Below are 13,819 nucleotides of genomic sequence, written 5' to 3' on the forward strand. Positions count from 1 at the left end.
GGATCGTTTTCATTCTAAAACGCCGTTTTAAAACTAATACGCACTAGTGTAAACGGGGCCTTAGAAATATTATTTGGCTCAACTTAATTTTATTGCATTTGTTTTAAGCAATGTTTTAGTGTTTAAAATACTTAAAAAAGGCTGGAAGTTGAATCAACCTAAAACGTCCGATGCAACCACTTGCCTCACTTTTTATAAGTTAGATCTAAGTAACATTTTTTACAGTGTACCGGTATTTTCAAAAAGGACCTGTTCACACATACAAGGAAAGGTCTGTATGTGTGAAAGGGGCTATTGCCAGCAAGGTTTATAGTCTTAACTTTTTGGCTTTTGCTGGTGAAAGCTGGTTTTAGACGGTCACAAATTAGTCAAACTTATACAAAATAAAAATACAGAAATAAGGTCAAAATGCTGTCTAATGCCAGATATGAGGCCATTTTAACCAGCATGTGCACTTTTTCCCAATGTGATGCGAAATTAATCTTCTGTTTATGGTGAAGACTGTTTTTAATTTTTAATTGGTCTGCTTTTGACTTTAAAATGGGTGTTTCCCATCATGCTGAGACAGAAATTCTTATGATAATATCAAACACCAGCCATCAGCGAGTTTTATAGTCTTAACTTTTACGGGCTTAACATGGAAGTAGCTGCTGTCAGATCGTCTCAATTTAGTAAAGACAATTACAAATTTGGTCAAAACCACATCTAAAACCTGCCATGAGACCATTTAAACTCACCTATCCAATTTCCCCCAATGGGGTGTGAAATGAATCTTTCTGTTCACTCTGAAGGCTGTTTTTTTGTTTTGGCTGAAATTGGCCAGTTTCTGGCTTTAAAACTGGTGTTTCCATCATGCTGACAGTTTTTTATTTCTTATAATATCTAAATCCAGTCGTGCAGCGAGTTCTATAGCCTTAACTTTTTGGTTTTTGCTGGTTTAAGATGGTGGTTGCTGGTTTTAGACAGTCTCAAATTAATCAAACTTACAGCAGATAAAAAATAAATAAATAAAATATGGTCAAAACACCATCTAAAACCAGCTATGAGACGCTTTTACCCCAATGTGATGTGAAATAAATCTTTCAGTTCACTCTGAGGGCTGTTTTTGGTTTTGTTTGAATCATTAATTGACCTCTTTTTGACTTTAAAATGGGTGTTTCCCATCATACTGACATTACAGTATTTCTTATGATAATATCAAACACCAGCCATCAGCGAGTTTGGTAGTCTTAACTTTTACTGGCTTAAGATGGAAGTCGCTGCTGTCAGATCGTCTCAATTTAGTAAAGAAAATTACAAATTTGGTCAAAACCACATCTAAAACCTGCTATGAGACCATTTAAACTGACCTATCCACTTTCCCCCAATGGGGTGTGAAATGAATCTTTCTGTTCACTCTGAAGGCTGTTTTTGGTTAGGGTTAAACCATTCATTGGCCTGTTTCTGACTTTGAAACTGGTGTTTCCATCATGCTGACAGTATTTTATTTCTTATAATATCTAAAACCAGTCGTGCAGCGAGTTCTATAGTCTTAACTTTTTGGTTTTTGCTGGTTTAAGATGGTGGTTGCTGGTTTTAGACAGTCTCAAATTAATCAAACTTACAGCAGATAAAGAATAAATAAATAAAATGTGGTCAAAACCCAATCTAAAGCCAGCTATGAGACACTTTAAACCAGCATGTGCACTTTTTTTCCCGATGGGATGTGGAATGAATCTTTCTTCACTCTGAAGGCTGTTTTTTGATTATGGTTGAAATTGGCCCATTTCTGACTTTGAAACTGGTGTTTCCATCATGCTGACAGTATTGGATTTCTTATAATATCTAAAACCAGTCATACTGCGAGTTTTATAGTCTTAACTTTTTTTTTGGTTTTGTTTTTCTGGTTTTATGGTCTCAAATGAGTCAAGCTTTTACCAGATAAGACTAAATAAATACAATTTGTTCAAGACCCCATCATCAACCCAAAACAATCCCAAACCCCAAACATCTGCTGGATTCCTTAATATTTACAACATAAAAATTAAATTAAGGACGCGCGGGTGTCGCGGACCTCTATTCTGCCGCCTTATGCGCGGAAATAACTGAGGATGCGCGGGTGTCGCGGACCTCTATTCTGCCGCCCTGTGCGCGGAAATAACTGAGGACAAGCGGGCGCTGATGGAGGTGTCGCTCACTGACGCTGCCCTCTCTATTCTGTCGCATATGCGTGCAGGCCCGGATTGGCTAATCGGGAGGACCGGGAGAATTCCCGGTGGGCCGGTCCGTTTTTTGGCCGCGAGGGCCGGTGTCCCTAGTTCCAGAATCGGTTGCTCTCAGCAGTCACACTTTTTAAAAATAATTATTTTTTTTAATTGACCACAGCTTTCTTATTCATTATTTTACCGCAGCTCTGCTCTTTTCATCTATTTTCTCATAGCCTCGTGAGCAGGATGCAGGTTAATGATGATATATTATTATGATGAACGTGATAGTGTAATTAGAAACTGAATTGGAAATAACCTTATTTTAATATAGTCAGTCGTGAACTGAGGTGGGCCGGTCTGAGGCTTGAAACTCCAGAGCTGAAAAAGAGTCCCACTCCGGCCCTGTATGCGTGAATATATCTGAGGACCCGGGTGGTGAGGGAGGTGTCGCGGACATAACTGAGGATGCGGGTGGTAAGGGGGGTGTTGCGGACGCCGCCCTCTCTATACCTAGGCGACCGCCTAGGTTGCCTCTATGGACGCGCCGGCCCTGCTTACATCTAAAAATAGAGCAAGGGTGATCCTTTAGTGATATCGCTGTCACTCACACGCTGAAAATGACGAACGTGAAACAACAAACTGAGGATATGATCGTGACGCAAGGCTGTCAATCAATATTGGTGGGCGGGGGGACCGCTCTCTGTAAAGTTGCGGTCGGTCTGAAAACAGCTCCAACTGGTCCACTGTTTTTATGTTGTTAAATTAATAAAAAACGGCTGTGTGTTATTATATTAGATTAATATGACGGCCTATACACTATACCTGCACACATGTCTGTCCAAACAGCTGGAAAAGCAGATTTTTCACTGTAGGTGCCCTTTAAAACAAAGTTAGAAAATATACTACCTTTAGTAGTTAGAATGATTTAGTCAGATTATTTCACACAGACTCGAGAACTGTTTTCTTCTTTGTAGGTGTTTGATGATGAGGAACTGCTCACTCTTGATGCTTTTCTCAGGTTAGTCTGCAAATGCTTTCATTGTTCTCATGGATCAGTGCTGTTGTTTATTACAGAACAAACACATGAGCGTCACATTAGAGGTGTAAATCTGACCTCTGATCTGATTTATTGCAGGTCTGATGTTAAATATTGCTAAATAAATTGCCAAAATGTAAACATTGTACTTTCAAGGTTTTTATTCATCTTTCTTGCTGCATCCTCGTAGTAGTGTGTAATATTGTGCTGATAATGTTTGATTAAGCATCACCCTTTTGTAACACCACTGTTACGGCCCAAACTCAAAACTGGCTCGAATAACACCAACATTCAAGGTTTGAGCCAAACATAAGAAAGACACAGACGTTTGAATGGTTAAATTGACGTTGCGTCAATACGTTTAAATTTCCATAAATCATAAGTTTTCAAAAGACTAAACATTAACAAAATCAAGTAGACAGGTAGGGCAGCTAAGGTAAACAGGTCTCTGACTATGCTGTTTTAAATGGACAGATCTTACCTAAACTCCTGTGAAAAGAAATAAAAAAAAGATGTGAGTCTTCCGGGCCACTGCTTACCTTCGCTAAACTAAATAAATAACAAAACGTGACTATAAAAAATAAACCCCTACCTGCTACAAAACAAAGTATCAAAATAAACAAACTAGCTAACACATTACGAACTAAGAATCAAAGGATTAACAAGAACAAAACACTAAATGGAGCGGCATCTAGATGATCGCCTGGCTTGCGGAGCACTGTCAGCCAGACCGCCTGAGCGCAAGCCACCACCGAGCTGAGGGAGGGCGAGAGACTGCAAGATAGAAAGAGAGAGAGAGAGAGAGAGAGAGAGAGAGAGAGAGACGCCATTGCTGTCAGCCTTATATAATGGCATAGATATATACACTAGATGTCGCCTGGCCTATTGTTGTCTATTGGATGGAATGCGTCAATAGCGCCGCCATCATGCTACAGGGTAGCGCTCCTTTGAAATGAATGCGGGACCAAGGTACAGTGGAGGACTATGGCCAGAAATATACACAAAACCAGGGATATACACATGTATCTATGATCGGGAGTTTTCCTGGATGTTAGCATGTAATTCTTTTCTTTAAATTACTAAAATTATAATTTTACATCACTTTTCTACATTGATGGATCAGTGACCGCACGGGCATTCCAGACTAAAAGCTTGTGTTTGTGTGTACAGAAATGTACTATTCACCCTCCCTGTTAAATTTGATCTAATCATGTCCTGAAACACAGCTCCTCTCCTGCTTTCACTGCTCATACTGACGGAGGGAGCGATTCGTTTGTGAATGAATCTCCCGAATGACTCTTTCACTAACGTTAGCCGACAATAACACAAGTTTCTGGCAGTGCAGCATCTCGTTGTCATGTTTATTTTGCATTGTTTGCTGATTTTATTCAACAAAACTAGCATAAGCCGAGTGTTTAGTGTGAGTTGGAGCTGCTTTGCCGTATGGTGAATGCAGTAAGTGACTGTTATCATCAATAACGTTACCTGATTAGCACAAAAGCTCAGAACATACAAAAACAGAAAAAACATAATATTACCTATGAAATGTTCTGCCTTTGTGCTTTATTTTCTTTGTTTGCTCGTTACTACACACGTAGACAGCGCTAAAGTCCCGCATCTTCACATAATAACACTGTCTTGACTAGTGCGGTTGAATGACATTTGTCCTGGGAGCACTGCACCAATGTGGCGGCGCTATTGACACATGCTCAGTGTCCCCATGCGATATCTAGTGTATATATCTATGATATAATGGGAATCCCCAGTGACGTCACGGGCATCATCCAATCCTGGATAAGCCGGGTGAAACACTCCTCCTAGAACTCGATCGCAAGCACAAACCGGCAATAAATAAATAGATTAAATAACACAGACTCATGTAACAACCACAAAATAAAAGATAAAGCACAATATAAAATGATGCCACTTTATTAGGTACACCTGTCCAGCTGCTCGTTAACGCTAATTTCTAATCAGCCAATCACATCTTCACCAACTCAATGCATTTAAGCATGCAGATATGGTCAAGTCGATCTTCTGCAGTTCAAACCGAGGATCAGAATGGGAAGAAAGGTGATTTAAGTGACTTTGAACGTGGAGTGGTAGTTGGTGCCAGACAGGCTGGTCTCAGCATTTTAGAAACTGCTGATGTACTGAGGCTACAATTCACACAGGCTCACCAAAACTGGACAATAGAAGATTGGAGAAACGTTGCCTGCTCTGATGAGTCTCCATTTCTGCTCACACATTCGGATGCTCGGGGCAGAATTTGGCCTCAACAACATGAAAGCATGGATCATCCTGCCTTGTATCAGCGGTTCAGGCTGCTGGTGGTGGTGTAAGGGTGTGGGGGGGATTTTCTTTGGGTCCATTAGTACCAATTGAGCATCAACGCCACAGCCTACCTGAGTATTGCTGCTGACCATGTCCATCCCTTTATGAGCACAGTGTCTCCATCTTCTGATGGCTACTTCCAGCAGGATAACGCAGCATGTCATAAAGCTCAATCATCTCAGACTGGTGTCTTGAACATGACGATGAGTTCACTGTACTCAAATGGCCTCCACAGTCACCAGAGCTCAATCCAATAGAGCAGCTTTGGGATGTGGTGGAACGGGAGATTGGCATCATGGATGTGCAGCCGACAAATCTGCAGCAACTGTGTGATGCTATCATGACAATATGGAGCAAAATCTCTGAGGAATATTTCCAGTAGCTTGCTGAATCTCTGACATCAAGGATTAAGGCAGTTTTGAAGGGGTCCAACCAGGTACTAGTAAGGTATACCTAATAAAGTGGCCAGAGTGTGTATATATCATGAGATTGCACAGCAACGGTAATGAGCTATCAGAGAAAGACTGCCGTTCCAGAGCAGAAACACATCTACCGATTATGATTAAAGGTTACTAAAACAAACCGTTATTCAGCAGATTAACCTGCACAGATTCATTGTTCAACACTGTTTACTTGCAAAATGAATACAGTACATATTGATTTTATGCAGACCTTTATTTTGTAGATGTTTACGTGTGCTTTAATGTAAGCCCCATGCTTTTATCCAGCATGTGAGACATGTCTTTTATCAGCCGGACGTCTCATTATCTGTTAGTAAACTGTATGTGTTTTCTTCCATCTTCAGCTCTGGTGTATTGTGCATCCTCGCGGCTCCATGAGTTTATCAATGTGCCCGAACCCATGAACTGGACAAACGCACAGACGTACTGCAGACGCCGCTACACTGACCTGCCAACCATCGATGACCAGACGGACCACAAAAACCTGCTGGATGTGGCGGGAATGGGAAAATTTTGGCTGGGGTTTTCCCGCACGTCATTATCCAGACCGTTTGAGTGGTCAGATCAGAGTAGCTCCTCGTTCAGACTGTGGAAAGCTGGACAGCCCAACGGTCAGCTGTGTGTGAATGTTGAAAGTGGCTTCTGGTTTGACCGAAACTGCGTCGATCTCGTTCCTTTTGCTTGCTATATTGGTAAGTCATTAGGACACACTGCAGGGCTGCTGAACAGTATTAGCGGTAACACTCCGCAAGTTATGTAATAATACTACTTATCCAAGTAACAAGCAATGTATTACTTAAAGAACAAGTAATATTTTTTATAAAATGTAATAAGTGGCGATTTCTGTGTGGAGTTTGCATGTTCTCCCTGTGTTGGCGTGAGTTTAAATTCAGTTCAATTCAGCTTTATTCGTATAGTGCTTTTACTATGTAGATTGTGTCAAAGCAGCTTCACATAGAAGATTACAGTAAATTGACCACCACAGCAGCTGCTCGGGATACGGCCTGGTCCAGGATTATGAAACTTTGGGATCATCTCGTCGCTGATCATGGATCCATTCAGTGACACTGCGTAGTCTGAGGGCCTCGGGATGAGTATCCCCAGGTGGAAATAGAGAATAAAGAGAACTAGATTATAAAAGTTTGTCGAGACAAACTTTGAGGCTGGCTTGTGAAAGCCTGTTGGTAATAGTTTATTTAGTTTAAACAGTTTTAAAAAGTATGAATAGATAGATAGATAGATAGATAGATAGATAGATAGATAGATAGATAGATAGATAGATAGAAAGATAGATAGATAGATAGATAGATGGATATATAGATAGATAGATAGATAGATAGATAGATAGATAGATAGATAGATAGATAGATAGATAGATAGATAGATGGATATATAGATAGATAGATAGATAGATAGATAGATAGATAGATAGATAGATAGATAGATAGATAGATAGATAAAGCGGTGTTTAGATTTTCCTTAATGTTTATTAAGCATTTCTAGCATGTTAAAGTACTTAGCTAATCATTATTAGCATGTTGCTATAACACTGCAGCATGACGATATCAATCTGGGCCTCTATAATGGCAGTCTATGGGACAGTTGCTAGGGTGTAGTATCTGGTTGTTAGGGAGTGGCTAGAAAGTTAAAAGCTTGTCAGTTATTGGTAGTTTGGTAGTCTGAGTTAAATGAGCTCAGCCGTTAGTCTGTAGGACAGTCTGATGCAGAGTTATGAGCTCACAAAGTTTGATCCAATGTAAAGTCAATGACAGTCTTTTGAATGTCTATGGGACAGTTTCTAGGGTCCCAAAAGTGGTTACTAGGGCATGGCCAGAAAGTTAAAAGCTCATCAGATATTGGCGGTTAGGTAGTCTGAATTAAATGAGCCCAGTTAGAAGTCTGTGTGACAGTCTGATGCAGAGTTATGAGGTCACAAAGTCTGGTCCAATGTTAAGTCAATGGGATTTTTCAGACGGTCCCGGGACTTTTTTTGGAAAACCGAAAGTCGGATCAGTTGGAAAAGATATAGCACACCGAGTCAGACCAGTTTGAAGGTTTGGTGTGAGTTTGGTGGTCATAGCTCGAAAACTCTCGGAGGAGATGCATTTTGTTTTTTAGTCTCAGAAGAAAAATAGGATAACAGTAGTCTGGCTTGCTCTATAAGCCAGCCTAATAACAGTAGTCTGGCTTGCTACACAAGCCAGCCTAATAATTAGCGTAGCTGCTGTTTATAGTGTATATAAACGAGATGTAGAAACCTGTGTGGAGCACATTCATGTATCATACCGGTATGTGATGCGTTGAGTGTATGCTTTACTAAACAGATAGGTCTTTACTCTAGTTTTGAACTGAAAGAGTGTGTCTGAGCCTATGATGTTATCAGGAAGGCTATTCCAGAGTGTAGGAGCCATAAACGAGAAGGCTCGACCTCCTTTACTCGACTTTGCTCTTCTAGGTACTACCAGAAGCCCTGAGTTTTGAGATCTTAAAGAGCGAGCTGGATTAAAGCGAGACAAAAGGTTGTTTAGATAAACAGCAGCTCGATTATTTAGAGATTTATAGGTGAGAAGTAATATTTTAAATTCAATATGAAACTGAACAGGCAGCCAGTGTAAGGAGGATAACATTGGGGTGATATGATCATATTTTCTAGACCTGGTCAGAACTCTGGCACCTGCATTTTGTACTAGTTGAAGTTTGTTAATAGAGGATGCTGGGCAGCCAGCAAATAGAGCATTACAGTAATCCAGCCTAGAGGTCATAAAAGCATGGACTAGCTTTTCTGCATCTGAGATGGATAGCATATTTCGTGATTTAGCGATATTTCTCAGATGAAAGAAGGCAGTTTTTGTGACATGGGATATTTGGTTTTCGAGTTTGAGTTCTGAGATCTGCTGTGTACAGGATTTAGGCCCAATAAGTAATAATTCTGTTTTGTCTGAGTTTAAGAGAAGAAAATTGTTGGTCATCCAGTCTTTAACATCTTTTTTTTAATAATTATTTTTAGGGGATTTCACCTTTATTGTCTAGGACTGCAGAGAGTATTGACAGGAAAGCATGGGGAGCAGGGAGAGGATCGGCATAGGACCACGAGGCGGGAATTAAACTCGGGTCACTATGAGCACCGGAGTGCATGTGCCGATGCACTAACCACTACACCACTAGCGCCGACAGTCTATACCATCTTCAATACACTCAGTTAGTTTAGACAGTTCAGACATCTCATCAGGTTTAGTTGAAGTATATAACTGAGTATCATCTGCATAGCAGTGAAAGTGTAGTGGTTTTCGGTTTTTCTCTTACTGAATCAAACTCAGTCTGGAGGTTATGAATAGCAGAAGAGTATACTTTATTGTCGACAACAAAGGAGAATTTTCAGGAGACCCCCAGTAGCATCTCTGTCTGAAAAATTCTGTCTCACTGATGTTCTGGCCTGCTTATATACTCTTTTACAACAGTTTTTTCCTTTGTTCTCCATATATCACACAATACCCCTCCTAGTTTAACCCCTGACCCCAAATTCCACCTAATAATCTCTATTCTCATCCAATTCCTGAGACACCTCAGGCTTTCTACCACTCTCTTCTCATCCATTTCTTGTGACCCTTTGTTGTTTCCTCAGGCCATTTCCCCTTTCTAACTCTACATAGCACTTTAATTGTTTTAATGGTATGCAAGTCTACAAGCAGATTATACATATACAATTTGAATATATAGATTAACTTCACACTCTAAAGAGTATAAAATCCACTTCAAAAGCTGATCCCACGTCTTCTAATAATGTCTCCCAGTGACAGCATGTAAATTGTAAACAGAAAAGGGCCTAAAACTGATCCTTGAGGCACCCCATACTTTACTGGGCTGACTTGTGAAGGTTTCCTCCAGGTGCTCTGGTTTCCCCCACATTCCAAACCAATGACTGTAAAAAATATGGACGACGCGACAGCCCCTTTTCCCATTGAACGCCTTGAGGGCAAAACGCCTGCTTGACGGGCACAAACTGTCGCAAAAGACTGCTGAAATTGGAGCCAGACATGCGCAGAAGGACTGTCTGATGGAGCCAGAGGAGGAGCCGCGAAAATGAGCAGAGTCGAGCTTCCAATCAAACGCTTTATGTAAAATCAACCACGCCCCCTGAACTTCTCAGCATGCGTTTGCTGTCATATCAACACAAATGGATGTAATAACGTTAACAAATATGAGGGTTTTATATATTCAATCGCGCCAGCTCCGGCCCGCAGCTCATAACCTACTCGCGGCGTCGCCGGTTGATTCCGGCTCGCATGCGGCAGCGCCGGCTCGCTCGGCCGCCGCATCTGGCTCGATTGACTCGGGCTGGAATCGGGCAGTGAGTCCAGGCATCCGGAGTAGGTCCAGCAGAGGTAGTCAGTCTGAGGGGTAAGTCTCCGGCAGGCGAGAATCTAGCCGGAACTGGCCCGAGTGTATTTTGCTATCTGGGTGGTTAGACGTGTATCAGCAAACTAATAAAGCCCGAAAAAAGCCCTGAACTTAGCGAATAAACAGTGTTCCACCAGGATCATGTATGTCAGAAACTGTAGTTTACTGCTGAACTCATTTTTACATGGTAAAATAACACAGAAATCGAATAATAACACTTCAGTCTCCTGCCGAAGCTCAGACGCGCTGCTTTGAGAAACTGTCAATCACAGCTGTCAATCACGATGACACGCCCAGCATTAAATTACTGCTAAAAACAAACTGTTTACAAAAATGAAGATCTGCACCTATTTCAGCACAATAACCAGTGCCTTAATCCACCAGAACCATCTTTCAGGACATTTTATTGCAAGTGTAATTAATTTTTTTATTTGGGCTCAAGTCTCCTTCATTAACACAGAGGAGGCGGGCTTTATGACTTGTACTGCAGCCAGCCCCCAGGGGGCGATCTAACGGCCGAAACCTTCACTCAAACGCAGGCTTGCGGCACACTTGTTTCAAACACATGCGCTATATCGGAATTGATCAACTAAATTAGCTGCAGTGTATGAGTGTGTGTGTGTGTGTGTGTGTGTGTGTGTGTGTGTGTGTGTGTGTGTGTGTGTGTGTGTGTGTGTGTGTGTGTGGGTGTTTCTCAGTACTGGCTTGCAGCTGGTAAGGCATCTGTTGTGTCAATCGATTTCTATAGTACAGAGCGAGACGTTTTGATCCAATTAACCTAATTGAAGGTACTTCACTGATGAACTGATGCTAAATAATCAATGTCTTCATCGTTGTGTTTCTCTCAGACAGGAAGAAGCAGGTCGTCAGATTGGAGGTGAATTCAAGCCAAAGTCTGAATGATCCCGGAGAGACGACGAGGATTTTAGCGAAGGTCAGTCTATCACACATCACCAGAGAGAGAAAACACTGGAATACTTGATTCTGATTGGTCAATTATGACCTTGCAATGTATGATATTTTCCAATAACAACCAAATAAACTAATATACACAGGCCCATTCGGCTACTGGTAATAACATTGAACATACTTATAGTTGACCTACTCAGAATTATTAGCACTCCTTAATATTTAGGGTAACTAATATCTCTAATAACTGATTTATTTTCTCTTTGTCATGATGACAGCACATAATATATGACTAGATATTCTTCAAGACACTTCTATACAGCTTAAAGTGACATGTAAAGGCTTCACTAGGGTAATTAGGGTAAAGTTATTGTAATTAGGCAAGTCATTGTGTAACAGTGGTCAATCCAACACTAATATTGCTGAAGGGGCGAATAATATTGACCTTAAAATGGTGTTTAAACTATTAAAAACTGCTTTTATTCTAGCAGAAATAAAACAAATAAGACTTTCTCCAGAAGAACAAATATTAGAGGAAATGCTGTGAGAAATTCCTTGTGTCGTCTGTTTCTGTCAGATGGAGCAGATGCTGAAGCAGAAGGGTTTGTCTGAATATGCCACACTTTCATGGAGAGCTCGGTCTGATGGGATTGTTTTCCAGACGGAGGAGCAGAAGAGAAACGCCGTCAAATAGACTGTATGTGTAAGCCACTTCAGACAAAAGCATCTGCTCAATGTAAATAGACTAGTGCTGTCTTTCAGAAGAGTGGAAATACACATTTACTGTTCACCATGCTGTCTGCACATGTGTAGCAAACAATATCTGTGAATGAACAGTTTCTGTGATTTGTGTGTTTCCGGTTGTGAATTGCTTCATGAGATGTTAAAAATTCAACTCTACAGTTTAACTTAATGTTTTCTAGTGAGTTTTATTGACGTTTTTAGTCATTTAAAATAGTAATGTAATGCGTAAGAAATAATGTCTAGAGAAGCAAGTCTGTAAAATGTGCCGCAGTTTATTGCAAATGTTTTGCAGTGTAATATACAACACCAACGCACACTCAAAAAAATAGTGCTTTTAGAGTTTGCATCAATATATTCAAGTTACAACAACATCTAACAAAATGAAGTTCAGACAACAAACTTTACTATGTTAGCCAAATGGCCTTTTCCTCTTCAATCAGCGGCACTTTTACATAGCATAAGCTCCTTTTTTTTTTAAGTTGAGCAATCAAAAAATTAAGTTAAAATAAATCCAGTGTTATGTACTTTATTCCCATAATTATACATGCACGTTTTCAAGTTCAAATAAATTGTTGCAAATTTATTTTAGCTATTATAAATTGTTCAAACAAATTGTTGTACATTTATTTTAGCTATTATTTATTATTATTATTATTATTTATTATTATTTTAGCTATTATAAATTGTTCAAATAAAATGTTCAAATAAATTGTTGTAAATTTATTTGAGCTATTATTTATTATTATTAGCTATTATTTATTATTATTATTTATTATTATTTTAGCTATTATAAATTGTTTAAATAAAATGTTCAAATAAATTGTTGTAAATTTATTTTAGCTATTATTCATTATTATTAGCTATTATTTATTATTATTATTATTATTATTATTTATTATTATTTTAGCTATTATAAATTGTTCAAATAAAATGTTCAAATAAATTGTTGTAAATTTATTTTCGCTATTATTTATTATTATTAGCTATTATTATTATTATTATTATTATTATTTATTATTATTTTAGCTATTATAAATTGTTCAAATAAAATGTTCAAATAAATTGTTGTAAATTTATTTTAGCTATTATAAATTGTTCAAATAAATTTTTCAAATAAATTGTTGTAAATTTATTTTAGCTATTATTTATTTTTATTAGCTATTATTTATTATTATTATTATTTATTATTATTTTAGCTATTATAAATTGTTCAAATAAAATGTTCAAATAAATTGTTGTAAATTTATTTGAGCTATTATTTATTATTATTAGCTATTATTTATTATTATTATTATTTATTATTATTTTAGCTATTATAAATTGTTCAAATAAAATGTTCAAATAAATTGTTGTAAATTTATTTTAGCTATTATTTATTATTATTAGCTATTATTTATTATTATTATTATTATTATTATTATTTATTAATATTTTAGCTATTATAAATTGTTCAAATAAAATGTTCAAATAAATTGTTGTAAATTTATTTTAGCTATTATTTATTTTAGCTATTGTTGTAAATTTATTTTAGCTATTATTTATTTTAGCTATTGTTGTAAATTTATTTTAGCTATTATTTATTTTAGCTATTGTTGTAAATTTATTTTAGCTATTATTTATTTTAGCTATTGTTGTAAATTTATTTTAGCTATTATAAATAGCTAAAATTGTAGATTGTATGTTTTCAAATTTACTGTTCATTTAATTGCTTGTAACAAACACATTCAACAGCAACGTTTTTGTAGTACAAA

General features: G+C 38.2%; 1 protein-coding gene across 1 annotated transcript; it reads left to right on the forward strand.

Annotated features, from left to right (window-relative positions):
- The first annotated feature begins 3,129 nt into the window (after positions 1 to 3,129).
- On the forward strand, positions 3,130 to 12,229 carry LOC141375250 (C-type lection lectoxin-Enh3-like). The gene is made up of 4 exons (XM_073907899.1): positions 3,130 to 3,204; positions 6,362 to 6,709; positions 11,264 to 11,349; positions 11,902 to 12,229. Exons 1-4 carry the CDS (start codon positions 3,168 to 3,170, stop codon positions 12,016 to 12,018), a joined length of 588 nt encoding a protein of 195 aa, XP_073764000.1. The 5' UTR covers positions 3,130 to 3,167; the 3' UTR covers positions 12,019 to 12,229.
- The last annotated feature ends 1,590 nt before the right edge of the window (positions 12,230 to 13,819 follow it).

This window comes from Danio rerio, chromosome 7 (genome assembly GCF_049306965.1).
Source record: "Danio rerio strain Tuebingen ecotype United States chromosome 7, GRCz12tu, whole genome shotgun sequence".
NCBI classification, from domain to species: Eukaryota; Metazoa; Chordata; class Actinopteri; order Cypriniformes; family Danionidae; genus Danio; species Danio rerio.

Bases quoted from the DNA above. Each gene is read 5' to 3' on its own strand.
- LOC141375250 (XM_073907899.1), top strand. From the start codon at position 3,168: ATGATGAGGAACTGCTCACTCTTGATGCTTTTCTCAG. The intron at 6,710-11,263 runs GTAAGTCATTAG...TGTTTCTCTCAG, and splicing joins TCCTTTTGCTTGCTATATTG to ACAGGAAGAAGCAGGTCGTC. The intron at 11,350-11,901 runs GTCAGTCTATCA...TGTTTCTGTCAG, and splicing joins CGACGAGGATTTTAGCGAAG to ATGGAGCAGATGCTGAAGCA.